This window comes from Mirounga angustirostris, unplaced genomic scaffold (assembly GCF_029215605.1).
Source record: "Mirounga angustirostris isolate CCGP_5_RB_7025 unplaced genomic scaffold, mMirAng1.0.hap1 SCAF_5, whole genome shotgun sequence".
Classification (NCBI taxonomy): domain Eukaryota; kingdom Metazoa; phylum Chordata; class Mammalia; order Carnivora; family Phocidae; genus Mirounga; species Mirounga angustirostris.
This window is the reverse complement of record NW_026991713.1, coordinates 72,436,735-72,453,287: the sequence shown is the minus strand read 5'-3', so window position 1 is coordinate 72,453,287 and position 16,553 is coordinate 72,436,735. Positions and strand designations below refer to the sequence as shown.

General features: G+C 35.4%; 1 protein-coding gene across 1 annotated transcript in view; it reads right to left on the bottom strand.

The window, feature by feature from the left end:
* Positions 1 to 9,531: 9,531 nt before the first annotated feature.
* ABCD2 (ATP binding cassette subfamily D member 2) overlaps positions 9,532 to 16,553 on the bottom strand; it is a 67,810-nt gene continuing 60,788 nt past the window's right edge. The window contains exon 10 of the mRNA XM_045873628.3: positions 9,532 to 13,179. Coding sequence (XP_045729584.1) covers positions 12,960 to 13,179 — 220 coding nt within the window. The 3' untranslated portion in view covers positions 9,532 to 12,959. The remainder of the gene's footprint in view (positions 13,180 to 16,553) is intronic.

Below are 16,553 nucleotides of genomic sequence, written 5' to 3'. Positions count from 1 at the left end.
TAGCAGTTTGCTGTTCTTAACAGCCCTAAACTAGAAGCAGTCTCAATGTTCAATAAGAGTGGAATTAATAACTGTGCTGTAAATATACAATAGATTGGTATATAAAAATGGGAATGAGGGGCGCCTGGGTGGCTCAGTCAGTTAAGCGTCCAACTCTTGATCTCAACTCAGGTCTTGATCTCGGGCTTGTGAGTTCAAGCCCCACATTGGGTTCCATGCTGGGTGTGGAGCCTATTTAAAAATAAATAAATATGTTAAGCATCTGCCTTCAACTCAGGTCATGATCCCAGAGTCCTGGGATCGAGCCCCGCATTCAGCTCCCTGCTCTGCTGGAAGCCTGCTTCTCCCTCTCACACTCCCCCTACTTGTGTTCCCTTTCTCGCTGTCTCTCTCTGTCAAAAAACAAATTAAAAAATCTTTTAAAAAAATAAATAAATAAAAATAAATAGAAATGGGAATGAGCAGACTATGATTGTACACTGCAACATGGATAAACTTCATGCATATAATGTTAAATGAAACAGACCAGACATAGAAGGATACATACAGTATGATCCTACTTGCATAAAGTTAAAAGCCCGTAAAACTAATGTGTGGTGTTGAAGTCAGGATAATGCTTATACTAGGAGTGGGGATAGAGGGCTGTTTATTAGAAGGTTGTATTAAGTGGGCTTCCAAGCTGGCAATGCCCTATTTATTAACTTGGATGGTGGTTAAACAGGTGTTCAATTTGTGAAAATGTATTGTGTATACATTGTATATTTATGTTTTGTGCAGTTTTCAGTATGTGATATCACACTTAAAAACATTTTTTAAAGTTTTTGTTTGTTTTTGTTTTTAAGACTAGATTGATTGAGGGGCACCTGGTTGGCTCAGTTGGTGGATCATAGGAGCCTTGGACCTAGTAATTTGATTGTGGTTCAAGCCCCACATTGATTGCAGAGATTACTTAAAAATAAAATCTTTTTTTTAAAAAAAGAGAATAGATAGAGTTATTGAATGGATACAGTAAGATCAGTCAGGAAGCAGTGGCAATAGTCCAAGTGGGAGATTTCTATTTGAATCTTTCTAACATGGTGAAGATGGAAAGGAGACTTATTTGAAAGTGATTATTTAGGAGATAAAATGAACAGGATTTGGTGGTGAATTGGATAGAGAGTATGAGGAATGAGGAGGTAGCAGGGTGATTCCTAGGAGCCACTGATTTAAGAAACAAAAAAAAGCAGGCCTTTGTTTGTCAGCAGGGACAAGGGTAGAAAGGATGAGGATGAAGATAAGTTTTCATCTTTGGTAGTAGAAGGTAAGGGGTCAGCCACGAGACGAGCTCTGAGAAAAAGAGAAGGAGGTTGGACTTGCTCAGAGAGCAGAGAAAGTAGTTGTGGAGAATGAGAAAGTGAGTGACCTAAAGAATATAGTGGGATTGTTGAGTGGTACTGAGACATCTTTTGATCATCACCAGTTTATAGTGAACATTTTACCCTGAACAATGCCTTACACCAGCATCATTCATCCCTTCTTGTCCAGGCATGAAGAGAATTGGCAATCAAGGTCACACACAATTAGAATTATGCCAAATGGGTGTCACCAGGAGTTTTGGGGCATTAAAATAATTCAAAATAGACCAATAAGAGATTGTAATAAATCTCAATTTTCCATCTTCTTCATAAAGGAAGAGGATCTTCAGTGGGCACCTGTTCTAGAGTTCCCTGTGAATATGGAAGTTCTCCCGAGAAGGGAAGAGAGAAGATGAGAGAAGCTGGCGTGATGAGGGTCCTAGGGCTCCAGGATTGCTCTCTTCTTCTCTCTAAGCACACTTCCATTGTCACTGTCACCACAGTCACATATTACCATTTCCTCTCTTTAACTTTCTCTGTGTTGTTCTTTTTCTCCAAGTGCCTTTTGGGGATTATATGGAAGAAATAAGCACGAAATAGACATACTAAAGTTGTGTCTGGACCCTGGCAGATTTGGGACTGGAGATACTCCATTGAAAAGAAGATTAGTGGGATGCCTGGGTGGCTCAGTCGGTTAAGCGTCTGCCTTCAGCTCAGGTCATGATCCCCGGGTCCTGGGATCGAGTCCCACATCGGGCTCCTTGCTGAGCAAGGAGCCTGCTTCTCCCTCTGCCTGCCTCTGTCTCTCTCTCTCTGATAAATAGATAAAATCTTAAAAAAAAAAAAAAGAAAGAAAAGAAGATTAGTATTTCAACTCTTGGACACAGCAGTTTATACATAGTTTCTGGCTACAGTAACCAATGGACCCAAAGATAGCAAGTCCATGCAGTTTCAGTGATATGCCAATTAACATTTGGACATTGGGCAAAATTGGACATTGGGCAAAATTGCAGTTTTATCTTTGGCATTTGCCTATCTCCCTTTCTCTTTCTTCTGCCAATACCTCACTAATTTATTCATTCAGTCATTCAGTCCTTTGTTCCACAAACATATTGAATAACCACCATGCATCATACACTGAAGCTAGCTGTCTTCTAGCAACTAACACTTGGGGTTTCTCACCCCAAAGAATCACCCATCCCCGTTAAATTAACCCTCTATCTTCCATAACCATTCAACCATTTCTGGAAGGGTGCTGATTAGTTTTTTATTTAAATAACTCATATCAATATTATGCATAAATTATAATAGCTATAAACATATGCCAAGCTCTCTCCTAAGCCCTTTATATGTGTTAATACTTTTAATCCTCACAACATACTATAAAGTAAGTACTATTATTATCTCCAGGTTAAAAACTAGAAACCTAAGGCATCGAAAGGTTAAGTAGCATACTCAGTAGGGAGGTGGCAGAGACAGGACTCAACCAAGCAGTCTTTCTTCTCAGTCTATGTTCCTAATCACTGCCCAGCGTAGTCTACACCTAGGCTTGTGGCAAGGTATTGGGGAGGAAGAATTTCTTCTGCCCTTCAAGGTCCTTTAGCTGGGCTAAGAATCAAATTGGCATGAGACAAATTAACAGGAGAAAATAAAAGTTAATGGTATACGTGTGGGGAATCCACACAGACAGGGAAATCCCAAAGATGGTCAGGCAATATGATGTGTGTGTTTTTGTTTTGTTCTTTGTTTGTTTGTTTGTTTGTTTTTAGGCAACGTGATGTTTATGAGCTAAGGAGTGGGGGAGGAGTCTGAGGATACAAAGGGGAGAAAGACCATTAGCAGAAGGGTGAAAGGAGGTGTTTGGAAAACAAAGGTTGCTCTATTATGTAGATAAATTTCTTAAATAAAAAGGAATCTCTGTTAATAGCTTTCTTCCAAGTATAAGCAGGCAGTTGAGGAGGAAGTAAAAAGCTTGTCCTGAGTCTGCTGGGTTTTACTTGCTTTTAATTCAAAATAATGTTCATGCCAAAGCAGTCCATCTTGGGAGCAGCCTGCCCTTGGCCCTTACAGAGGCAATAAGTGGTGGTGTGTTCTTACAGGCTTTGTTATAGGTTGGAATTGAAATTTGCTTTCTGCCTTGAATTGACCTTTTTGTTCTTATCATCAGGAGTCCAGTGGTCATTAGGATAAGGTTGTTCTGTTGGTATTGAATTTTATATAAACATCAAAGAAAGTAAAAGTCTATTCATGACTAATCTGAGGAAAGACTTTTTTATGGTCATTGGGATTGATAGTAATGAGGGTATAGGGTCTTTGAACCTGGGCATGCTCTACTTGACTTGTGGGGTGTTGAGACCTATCCAGGGAAGCAGAAAGAGGAAGGATGTACATTTGTGATCACAGAGATAGGAGACATAGCAGTTAGAGTGGTGGTCCAGCTAGACCAGTTAGTTAATGGGATATCTAATTTCTATTGAATCAGTGAATTAGAAGAAGTATTTGTGAAACTTTTATAATCAGCATGCTGGGGTACCTGAGTGGTTCAGTCGGTTAAGCATCTGACTATTGGTTTTGACTCAGGTCATGATCTCAGGGTCATGGGATCAAGCCCTGCCTTGGGTTCCACGCTCAGCAAGTAGTCTGCTTGAGATTCTCTCTCTCCCTCGCCCTCTGCCCCTCCCCCACCGTGCTCTCTAAAATAAATAAATAAATCTTAAATAAAAAATTATATAATAAGTATCTTTTTGGGAAGATTAAAACCAGAGTATTACTTCTAAACTTACTCTGGAAAGGAGGAGATAAAGCAGATGAAGCAAATACTATGAAATCCCCAAGATGCTTAATTTTTATTTCAACAGAAAAGAAAAAAACTGCACTTTATAGTTTTACCTAGCAGTGTGGGCTTAATATACAAGAATATGAAGAAAAGAGTGCACTTCTTTTTATATTTTTCCCTCAGTGATTTCGTTAATCCTCATTATCATTTTAATTCTCTCATTCATATATTTGTTATTTTGCTCTATTTTTATTCATTTGTTCGCTCTTTCACTAATGCACCTATTAAACAAATACTTTTAAAGTATCTGCCATTTATTATTCTGGGAGCTATGAATATTGCAGTAAATAACATAAGCAAAATTCCTGGTCCACAAAGTTTACAGGCTAAGGAGGGCAGGGGTCATAGGCAGAGAGAATCAACTAGCAAATTAGTGAATAAGATAAATGGATAAATAAGCTATATAAATAATACTGACCAATGTGATCCAGAGGGACTGGTTGAGGGCTACTTTATTTTAACTTTTTAATTTAAGTTGAATTAATTAACATATAGTGTATTACTACTTTTAGAGGTAGAGTTCAGTGATTCATTAGTCTTATATAACACCCAGTGCTCATTACATCACGTGCCCTCCTTAATGCCCATCACCCATTTAGGCCATCCCCCCACCCCCACCCCTCCAGCAACCCTCAGTTTGTTTCCTATGATGAAGAGTCTCTTATGGTTTGTCTCCCTCTCTGATTTTGTCTTGTTTTATTTTTCCCTCCCTTCCCCTAAGTTCCTCTGTTTTGTTTCTTAAGTTGAAAATATGAGTGAAATCATATAATTGTCTTTCTCTGATTGACTTATTTCAGTTAGCATAATACCCTCTAGTTCCATCCATATCATTGTAAATGATAAGATTTCTTTTTCTTTTTTTTGATGGTTGAGTAATATTCCATTGTGTGTGTGTGAGTGTGTGTGTGTATACCACTTCTTTATCCATTCATCTGTTGATGGGCATCTGGGCTCTTTCCATAGTTTGGCTATTGTGGACATTGCTGCTATAAACATTGGGGTGCATGTGGCCCTTCAGATCACTGCTTTTGTATCTTTGGGGTAAATACCCAGTAGTGCAATTGCTGGGTCATAGGGTACCTTTATTTTTAACTTTTTGAGGAATCTCCATACTATTTTCCAGAGTGGCTGCACCAGCTTTCGTTTCCACCAGCAGTGTAAAAGGGTTCCTCTTTTTCTGTATCCTTGCCAACATTTGTTGTTTCCTGACTCATTGATTTTAGCCATTCTGACAGGTGTGAGGTGGTATCTCATTGTGGTTTTGATTTGTATTTCCCTGATGATGAGTGATGTTGAGCATTTTTTCATGTGTCTGAAGTGCTCTTTTTTAAAGCATAAAAAAGGAAAAAGTTTTGGGGCACATGGCTGGTTTGGTGGGTAGAGCATGTGACTATTGATCTCAAGGTCATGAATTCAAGCCCCACATTGGGTGTGGAGCCTACTTAATTAAAAAAGAAAAAAGAAAAAAGAAAAAGTTTTATATAGCTGGAAAGATTTCAAGACATCCTGAAAGCTTGATTGGGTTTATAGATGAAGATGGTGGAGTAAGGGCATTTATGACTGAGAAAATAAATAAGAGAGAAAGTAAAAGGCAACACCCCCCATGTCCAGCCAAGGTAATGGGGAACACAGGGATGGAGGGGGAATTAGTTAGGGGAGACAGCTTTTTGGAAGCAGAGGAAACAGATTAAGGCCAGATCATGGAGGGCCTTGAACATTGTGAACAAGGTTTAATTAAAAAAAAATTATTCAAGCAAAGGAGTAGTCATACATTTCTCCAAAGAAGATATACAAATGGCCAAGAAATATATGAAAAGATGCTCAACATCACTAATCATCAGAAATGCAAATCAAAACCAAAATGAGATATCACCTCACACCCAATAAAATGGCTACTATTAAAATACATCAAATGTTGGTGAGGATGTGGAGAGATTGGAACCCTTGTGCACTGTTAGCAGGAATGTAAATGGGTATTGCTGCTATGGCAAATAGTATGAAGTTTTCTCAAGAAATTAAAAACAGCACTACCATCAATCCAGCAATACCACTTCTGGGTATATACCCAAAAGAATTAAAAGCAGGGTCTCAAAGAGATATCTGCATATCCATGTTCATAGCAGTATTATTCACAATAGCCAAAAGGCAGACACAACACGCTCTATCAATGGAAGAATGGATAAACATACAATGGCTTTTATTCAGCCTTAAAAAGGAAGAAAATCCTGTCACATGTCACAGTCAGTATGGATGAACTTTGAGGAAATTATGCTAAATGAAATAAGCCAATCACAAAAGGACAAATTCTGTCCAGTTCCACTTGTGTGAAGCACCTCACACAGTCAAATTCATAGAAACAGAAAGTTGAATGATGGTTACCAGGAACTGGAGAGAGGGAGAAAGAGGAATTATTGTTTCATGGGTATTAAGTTTCCAACTTGTAAGATGATGCTCTTTCACAACAATGTGAATGTTCTTAACACTACTAAACTGTACACTTGAAAATGGTTAAGATGGTAAACTTTATGTTTTTTATCACAACAGAAAATTTTTTTGTTACTTAAGTCCTCAAAATCATTATGCTGTTTTTGTATTAAACTTTTATTTATTTTTATTTTTTTAATTTGAGAGAGAGAGAGAGAGAGCAAGCAGGAGCTGGGGAGGTGGAGGGGCAGAAGGACTGAACAGGGAACCCCACTTGGTTCTCCATCCCAGGACCCCGGAGTCAAGACCTCAGCCCAAGGCAGATGCTTAACTGACTGAGCCATCCAGGCACCTTTGTATTAAACTTTTAGAATTTGTGTGTGTGCATGTGTGCATGTGTGCATGTGTGTGTGTGTGTGTGTGTTATGTTGCAGGAAAATAAATGTATCTGCTTGGATCTACGTTAACCTCACTTATCTCCACCCCACCTTTGTGGATCTTGGAAAGTTGTTGCATGGAGCAAGAAGCTAGCCTGAACAAGAGGGCTTTGACACTTACTTTATCACTGTTTATCAGTCTTGAGTTATCAATATCTACATGTTGCAAAAGGTCACTTTATAGTGGCTTTTTCTTTTTTTTTTTATAGTAGATTTCCAAAAAAAATGAGGTCTTATTATAGGACCTCTTTTACCCCATCCTTATGTGAGTCCTAAGATACTTTTCTAGCATAAACTTTTGTAGTTTTATACATTTACATGATGTTTAGGCCCAATTCCTTTTTTTTTCCAGATAGAAATTGATTGAACTTTATTGAGCCTATGTGGCCTGATAAGTGGTCAAATGTTGTAAATGTTCCATTTGGGATTTTTAAAAAAGTGTGTATCCTCTTTTTGTATGTGTACAACTTCATGTATACAAATATATTCACATTATTCACATTCATTTTATATATATTCATTAGAATAAGAAGCTTTTACATTTTTCAATTAGTAAGAGACTTGTAGACCCAATAAATTTTAATTACTAAATTTAATATATTCAAAAGATAAAAGATAAATAATATATTTGATATATAAGGTTGCCTCCTACTTTATATGGATTAAACAAACTACAATTAAATGATTTGGCAAGTGATTATTTAGTGTTTAATATTTCATTATTTCACTGTTGCATAATCTATATTATAGGTATTAAATAACATAAGAACACATAAGGTGATTAAATATTTAATCAATTTAATATTTATCTTCTACGTTGGGTAACAAGTACTGAGCTAAAGCATGTAATTTTCAATGTGCTTAACTTTAGAAGCCTTGTGTATTCACTTTTATAATTACTCATTATTTATTTTAAATTTAATCTTATTTTTGCTTTTTAGAACTTTCCTGCTACAGTTATCTATATTCTGTGTAAACACTAGAGAGATACTCTTCATTGTCCCAAACTGGTTCACTTTACATGACCTGAACTTGAGAAGCTAATGTTTCTCAGGTTTCAAGGCAACATACTAAACGTATGGGAGCACCTACTGGTGAAGGGTGATACAGTCCTACAGACTGGTTTCTACTGGACCTTGTCATTTAGACCAAGTTGGAGGGCATGAGGATTATGAAGTCTTTAAATGTGTAATCAAGGCAATCCTGCTGCGAGAAAATGCTTATTGCTTAAATGTTGCAACAGAGTGGTCGTAGGCAGGAAATACAAGAGTTGAGAAGATATTACAAAACAAATATGCCATGTAGATGGGACACAACATCCAAGGGGCATACAGTTGTTTAACATTGGGGTACTAAAATGTTTCGTGAGGACTGAGACCAGGTCTGTGCTGTTCACTTAGAATCCCTAGCACAATAAATGGTACCTTGAATGTGTCAATAAATATTTACTGGTTAACCAGTTTGGACATTTGTTCCTCAAAACATGTGAAAATTTGCCTTTTGTTCTCCTTCTCCCATATGATTGCATTCAACATTTATAATACAAACAATGAAAATGTAACTTATGTGACAAGTTTCCTTTTTAGATGAAAAAAAAGTATGTTTGGTTAACCAGAAACCTTGAGCCAGTGAAAAATATACTTATAACTGTAGAGTTTAAAACAGTTATAATGAAAATTGACCTAAACTAATTAAAAGGAAAGTGATGGGGAGTTGCATAGACTTCGTAATCAAATATTGCTAGGTTCAAATTTCAGCTTTATAGCTTAGTAGCTGTATGAGGTTGGATGATTACTTAACCTTTCTGTCCTCACTTTCCTCTTTTATTAAATTACAGTTTTGTGAAGATGTAATGAGTCAAATATATGCAATGCTTTGTGCCTTCTTGGTAAATAAATAGTAGCTATCGACTTTTTCTTCTCAGGGTACTCATTTTCCTGATTTTCAGTGGACAGTAAACTTCTTTGGACAAGGACCATATTTTATTTATTCCTAGAACCTATCACAGTGCCTAGCATAGGCTGGTTCTTAATAAGTAAGTGTGTGTTGAATTAATAAAGAAAATAAATACTTAAGCAACTATTTGGGGACTATTATTCATAGTACTACATAAGGTTGCACATCATACAACTTGTAAATGAAGTGTATGTAGACACATACCCAATAGTCATTTAAAATATAGAAATAGGGCATTTTCTACCCCTGGAAAAATTTGTAATTCCTTTGATTAATCAAATGTTTTTGATGATGATTAAGGAATTCGCAAGAAATGTTGAGTTCAAGTAACTGCTCATTGGACAGAGACTATACTATAGAGTATTCACCCATAGCCACATTCTAGCTTAGCTACATAGTGATTTTTACCCTGAAGGACATTTTTCTCACTTGCTTTCATTAACACAAGCCCTGTGTATAAGTGTAGATAACTGGTTTTGGAAATTTCACGATAAAAACTGTAAAGCAGTTTAGTACTTGGTAATCAGGAAAGGCACCAACAATGGAAGAAGGGATTTGCTTTTAATAAAAATATTTTATACATCCATCTGAAAGTTCTCATGTGGCAAACATGACAAGTACAACTCTAAAACATATTTGACATACCTAAAGGTATATCGGCAGAAATGTCAATACCCTGGGTTATATGAAAGTACTGTACATTTCTAAATGAGAATACTATTTGCCCATAAAGTAATTCTATCAAAGTCATCTCTTTTAATCAATGATTTAATAATCATTACCATTTTCTGTGCATCTCAGAAGTGTATAACATTCTCCAATCTAGGTTCCAGTGTGTAACAAATTTTTCTAGGCTTATGGAATCAAAAAATTATTCCAAACAGATTTTAATAGGCTAAGCCTATTGCCAAATATGAAATTATACTTGGGGCCAATGTCTCAAATAAAAAACTAACATATTCATTTATACCTTTACTGGTAGAGCAAAGTTTGACACAAAACCCAAATTACTGTCAAGGGAAAACCATTCCTATTATAAACAAATGTAAACTTGAGTTGAATATCAGGATATATCATTTTCCTTGAGATTCGTGGAGAGGGATTTTTTAAACATTATTGTGTTTACCAGAACACACACTATTTTAGACTCATGCTTGGCCTAACACTACATGATGGAGAAATAAAATGCAACATTTTCATGGAATGCAACTTATTTTCCAAGTTCAAAAGTTAGCCAAAAATGCCCATTTACAAATCTAAGCTCCATTAAACTTACAGCTTTCTTTGACAAAACACCCAAATCCCAGAAGTCAAAAATTTGCGCAAATAGATGGTAAATACATGGTAAAAGTACTTTGAAAATTGAAATTATTTTCTTTTTCCTTTCCACATCCACCCTCTTTAATTTCTCAATCTTGTTCACATTTTTTTGTAAAATATAAGAATTGTAAAATATGGTATACTCATTGGACCATTTTGGAATTAGTTAAATGGTACATCAAAACAAATTCAAATCACAGATTTTTTTCCCCTCCAAGTTAAAGGATATTTGTCCGTGATGAAAATTCAGAAAATAAATAGGCACAAAAAAGCTCATGTAAAACATGTTTTTCTTAGAACTGTAACATTTAAATTACAGTGTGTGCAGTGTTAGTACAGAATTTTAAACATCCTCGAATCCTGTACATTATAAATAATGAATCCTATTTACTTCAGCTCACTGGTAGAATGTATCAAATAAGGGATAATTACAAATCTAATATTTGTTTTGGCATTCATTTCTAGGTTTCAAAACACAATATATCATGTCCTAAATGCTTTATTTTTCAATTGTGAATTAAGGCATGGAAATTATGCACGTTTCAAATGAGGACTTTTCATTTTCTTCTTGTACCTTGAAAAGTTAAAACACTTGCCTCAGACTGTTCCCTACAGCAGTAGAAACTGAATAACTGCTAATACAGAAGTTAAGATTAATGGATGATTGTTATCAAATTTAAGTTTTGGCTCTGTGAATTTTTTTAAACCTTTGATACCTGCCTCACTTTTCTAATAGGAAGTAGCAGTACCTGACAAAAGGATATGAATACCTAAAGATACTAACAGAAAAACCTAGACAGTTGTACTGATTATGATTTTATACTGCATTCCTTCATATGAGATGGTTACATTTATCCATAACTAACAATGTCTTAATTAGCATGGCAGAATTGAGAATGTGAAAATGTCATGCTGTTCAACTACAGTCATCATGAATGACTTCCAGGTACTCTACCACCTGAGAAAGTCTGGGAATCACTGACATAGCATTGATTACGGTTGTGTCTAAATATGTAAATAAATCCCCAAACCACTAACAACCGATCATTCTCATTTTTCCTGGCCTATCAACATGATGGCATTGGCAGTAGGAGATTAAAATGCCAGGTCTGGCTTGTGCACTTCCAATGTCAGGGCACACGAATAGGTAAGATTTATTTTGTATGGACTATTCCATGCAGATTCTTTCTCATTATGTTCACTAAATATTAAATTTACCTATAACACAATGAATTTCCCCTCTGATTGCTGGCTGTAGAGATACGTTAATATTGAGTATGAGTGCATAGTTGCTGAAAAATTTGATAACTTTCTTGGCTCATTTTATTTTTTTAATTTTTTAATTTTATTTATTTATTTATTTATTTTTCTTGGCTCATTTTAAACCACAGCCCAGTGACCTTTCTTTCCACTTTGTATTTAATTTCCACATCTTGTAAACAATAACCAAATAATAATACCACTAACATTACCAAATCTATTTTCTTTTCAACATCTCATCTAACTTATATTGAAGTTATAGCCCAGTTAGATTTCGAGGATGATAGTGGAAAGTAGAAATAGCACTGGATCAAGGAATCAGGAGAACTTCATTTGATCCTTGGATCTGTCCCTAAATAAATTGCATAATTAAGGCAAGTCTGAGTGTCAATTTTCTCAAAAGCGAGTGAGGTAAATAATAGTTCCCTCAAAAGATTGCCATAAGAATTAAAATGAAATTATATAAATGAGGATTGTAAATTATAAAGTGCTTTTTCATTGTACATTATTACTACTGTGATTTTGAGAATCCCTATATTCTATTATAGCACTGCTATTTAAAAATGTGGTGGACTCCTCCTTTGAGCACAAAAACAAGCTGAGTATTTCTGGACAGAAGTTGCAGTAAATAATGCTGCCAAGCAAAGTAACAGGCTGAGACATACATTGTTTGGATACTCCTTTTCTGTATTGGCAATTCGCTTCTTAAAATGAATGAGTTTATTAACAAATATGTAAGATTCTCATTAAAACTAATTTGTTATGTGCTCATAGTAAGATGTTCAAAATCTAAAATTTAAAAATATGGCATTTTATACATCTTTAGCCATGCTTCTTTCTTTCAACCACTGCCATTAAAATAATTTTTTTCATATTGAAATTATTTATTAAGCTGTCAGCTATTTTGTATACAGGGTTTCGTTGATCACGAGTAATGATGAACATGAATTCTACCTATTAAACCGAATAACCATAAGTGGACTGAAATGTTACTCAAACTTCTAATTTTATGCACCTGGTTTCAAACCATATACTGTTCTTAAGTTGTTCCATCCTCAAGATATCTTCCATGTTTGTTAAGAACTTCAGGCACATCACATACACATGGTAAATCTGGTATTCTTCATAAATTCACCTAGAAAATCCTGTTTGACAGGTGAATTATGCCTTCACTAAGAATTAGTATAAGCCAAAATGACTAATCTCACATAACGCATCTGTTTATTTTCTTCTGAAAAGTCAGATCATATATTTCCTTGATGCTAAAATTTTATAAAACACTTCTTACTTCCTTATTTTCTTTGTGCTTAGCTTAAACACAATGCATGCACTGTAACAGACTGTCTTTGAGTCTTTACCTAAAAAGTAACTTTTAAAACATGTCAAAACAAATTAGGATGTCTCATCTTCATTTGTTATTGTTTTCAGCACTGAGTCTTCTCCCAAAATTTTACATAGTTCATTGAGTCTCTGTTGCATTTTGGGAATTCCAGCTAGCTGAGCTTCTAGCTTTTGTTTTTCTTCACTCAGTGTTAAACGGATAGCAGTATCCAATTGTTCAAAGCGCCAACCTCCTTCGCCATCAAACTGTAATAAATGAGTGTGGTATTTCCTGCATAATTAAAATGAAATAATATTATTAGCAATAATTGTGAAAAGCCATTTTAGGTTTATCATTCCAGTTGATATTCAAAGGCAAATTTTAAGTAAGGTGCCTATTTTACATTTGATTTTCAAGAATCCCTCAAGAGGTTGAATATTGTGATTTTTTTTTAACTCCAGAAGTCATTGATCTCTTGGAAATTCTATTGCTTATATTAAACTTCTTTTATATTCTGAATGTATATGAAGTACTAAGGAAGACATGCTGTTTCTATCTATTTAATTTATCTTCAAACCCACTATGACTCCTGAATAAATATCAAAGCTTAGTTAGAATGGGAATAAGGAAAGGAAGCTGAGGAAAGAAAGTAAAAATTTTAGAGGTTATACAGGAAAAAAAAAATCTAAGAAAAATAAAGGAAATACAAAGGGTGGCTGGGTGGCTCAGTCAGTTGAGCGTCAGACTCTTGATCTAAGTTTGGGTCTTGATCTCGGGGTTGTGAGTACCATGCAGAGTGTGGAGCATATTTAAAAAAAAAAGTTTTAAAACACTTTTTAAAAATAAACTCTTTGATAAAAATCTTTTAAAGATACTTCCATGCCTTCATATAATTTAATCTACTTTCTCATGGCTCTGGTTCATAATTAGAAATTTCAGACAGGCATAGAGATTATTTTGTTGATGAGACAAGAGACAATCCATCTAGTCCTGAAGAGAGGCTAAAGTCACTCTGGTTTCTGGGATTTGTGGGGAATGTGTGGAGAGAGTAATGCTAGCAGAGTTGGCCTTGCATGGTTGAGCCCCTCCATTTTGTCACTATGCTGAAGTGGCCCATGTTCCTATGTGTCCCCAGTTTTCCTGTCTTTTCCTTATAGTTTTTCTTGCTTCTTTTTTTTTTAAGATTTTATTTATTTATTTGAGAGAGAGAGAATGAGAGAGAGAGCACATGAGAGGGGGGAGGGTCAGAGGGCAAAGCAGACTCCCTGCCAAGCAGGGAGCCCAATGAGAGACTCGATCCTGGGACTCCAGGATCATGATCTGAGCCGAAGGCAGTTGCTTAACCAACTGAGCCACCCAGGCGTCCAGTTTTTCTTGCTTCTTGATCCCTTTTAAGCTCTCATCTGTCATTATTTACTATGATCAGTGGGGTTATTTCAAGTAGATTTACTTCCTTTTTTAAACAAGATATAATTCACATGCCATAAACTTATTCTTTTAAGTGTAAAATTCAGTGATTCTTATTTGATTCACAAGCTCATGTAACCATCACTATTATCCAATTCCAGAATATTTTCTTTATCCCCAAAAGAAACCCCATACCTATTAGCAGTCCCTACCCCCCCCCCCCCACCACCACTCAGCCCCTGCCAATCATCAGTTTCCTTTCTGTCTCTCTGGATTTGCCTATTCTGGGCATTTCATATACTGTAATCATATAATATGTGGCTTTTTGTGACTAACTTCTTTCACTTAAAATGATTTCAAAGTTCATCTAGTTGTAGCATGTATTAGTATTTCCTTCATTTTTATGGCTGAATAATATTCCACTGCATGATTTTACATACTTTGTTTATCTATTCATCAACTGAAAAACCTCTGGTTTCATCTCATTTTGATTGGATGGATCATGCTGTAAGATGGGGAAACTAACCTGTGTTAAACTGTGTCTAAAAGAGTAAAAATCACTCTCAAGCTGAAGGTTGAAAGTTCATGTTTTTGATAACATATGATAGAGATGAATGATCTTGTTTTTAATATTCTTGGGCTTTCCTAATGTTGGATTACAACTGGGAGCAATTTTAGAATGCAGTAGTTCTGATCTTGGGCAACTCCTGTCTTCAATGTATAATGAAGGTTTGGCTCGTCGCTCCAGTCCCACAACATTATTTGATTTCTACATGGGAGGAAGAAAATGTATGGGTGCTTCATGACCTGAGATTCAGAGGTATGTTATATATAATGGACTAAAATAATATTTCAGGGTTTGCCTTAGAGGATTTTAAAGGAAACTATTAACTGAGGCTCGTTGGAAATAATCTGTAGACTTCCTGCACTAATAGGATCAAGCTTAGGAAAGTGGTAGGTATAAAGCTATAATTCTATCCAGGAATCAAATAATTTAATAAGGTTCTATAATTGTTGAGCTCTTTGTATACTGATATTGATTTTAATCTTTACAATCAACAATTACCCCTTTGCTGTTATGGGGAAAATATAATACATTTTTTTCTCTCTTCTGAAATCTTTTCAGGGAAAATAAGAATTTCATCTAGGAAGAAAGGCTAATCAGAAATGATGGGTCTCTTCAACCTACAACGTCTAAATTAATTCATAATGCAGAAGTAACATGACTTTTAGTTTTATGGGAAAATATACTATGAATAGCTGCAATTAAAAACATTTTTCTTGTTAAAAGGCACAAAATTACAGATTTTGTTATTCTCTTTAAAATTCATTTGTCCTGTATACACCTATTAAAATGGCCAAACATCCAGTACACTGATAACACCAAATGCCCACAAGGCCGTGGAGCAGCAGAAACTCTCATTCATTGTTGGTGGGATTGCAAAATGGTACAGCCACTTGGGTAGACAATTTTGCAGTTTATTAAAAAACTAAACATACTCTTACCATATGATCCAGCAAATTGCACTCCTTGATATTTACCCAAAGGAGTTGAGAAAACTTGTGTCTACCCAAAAACCTTTATATGAATGTTTCTAGCAGATTTATTTATAATTGCCCAAACTGGAAGCGACCAAGATGTCCTTTAGTAGGTGAATGGATAAATAAACTGTTTACATCTAAACAATGGAATATTATTCAGTGCTAAAAAGAAATGAGCTATTGAGCCATGAAAAGACATGGAGAAAATTTAAATGAATATTACTAAGTGAAGAAGCCAAACTGAAAAGGCTACATACTATATGATTCCAGCTATATGACATTCTGAAAAATTATGGAGACATTAAAGATAGTGGTTTCTATGGCTTGAGGGAAGGGAGGAATGAATAGGAAGAGCACAGAGAATTTTTAGAACAGTAAAAATACTCTGTACAATACTGTAAGGATGGATATATGCAACTATAAATTTGTCCAAACACATAGATTGTACACCACCAAGAGTGAACCCTAATGTAAATTATGGACTTTGGGTCATAATGATGGGTCAGTGTAGGTTCATCGTTGTAACAAATGTATCACTCTAGTGGAGAATGTTGATAATACGGCTATGCATGTATGGGGGCAGAGTATATGGGATATTTCTGTTCCTTCCTCTCAATATTTCTGTGACCATAACATTGCTCTAAATAAAATCTTTAAAAACACAACAACAATAAAAACCCATTTGTTCCTTCAATTGAGAAAAAAAATGGCTGAAC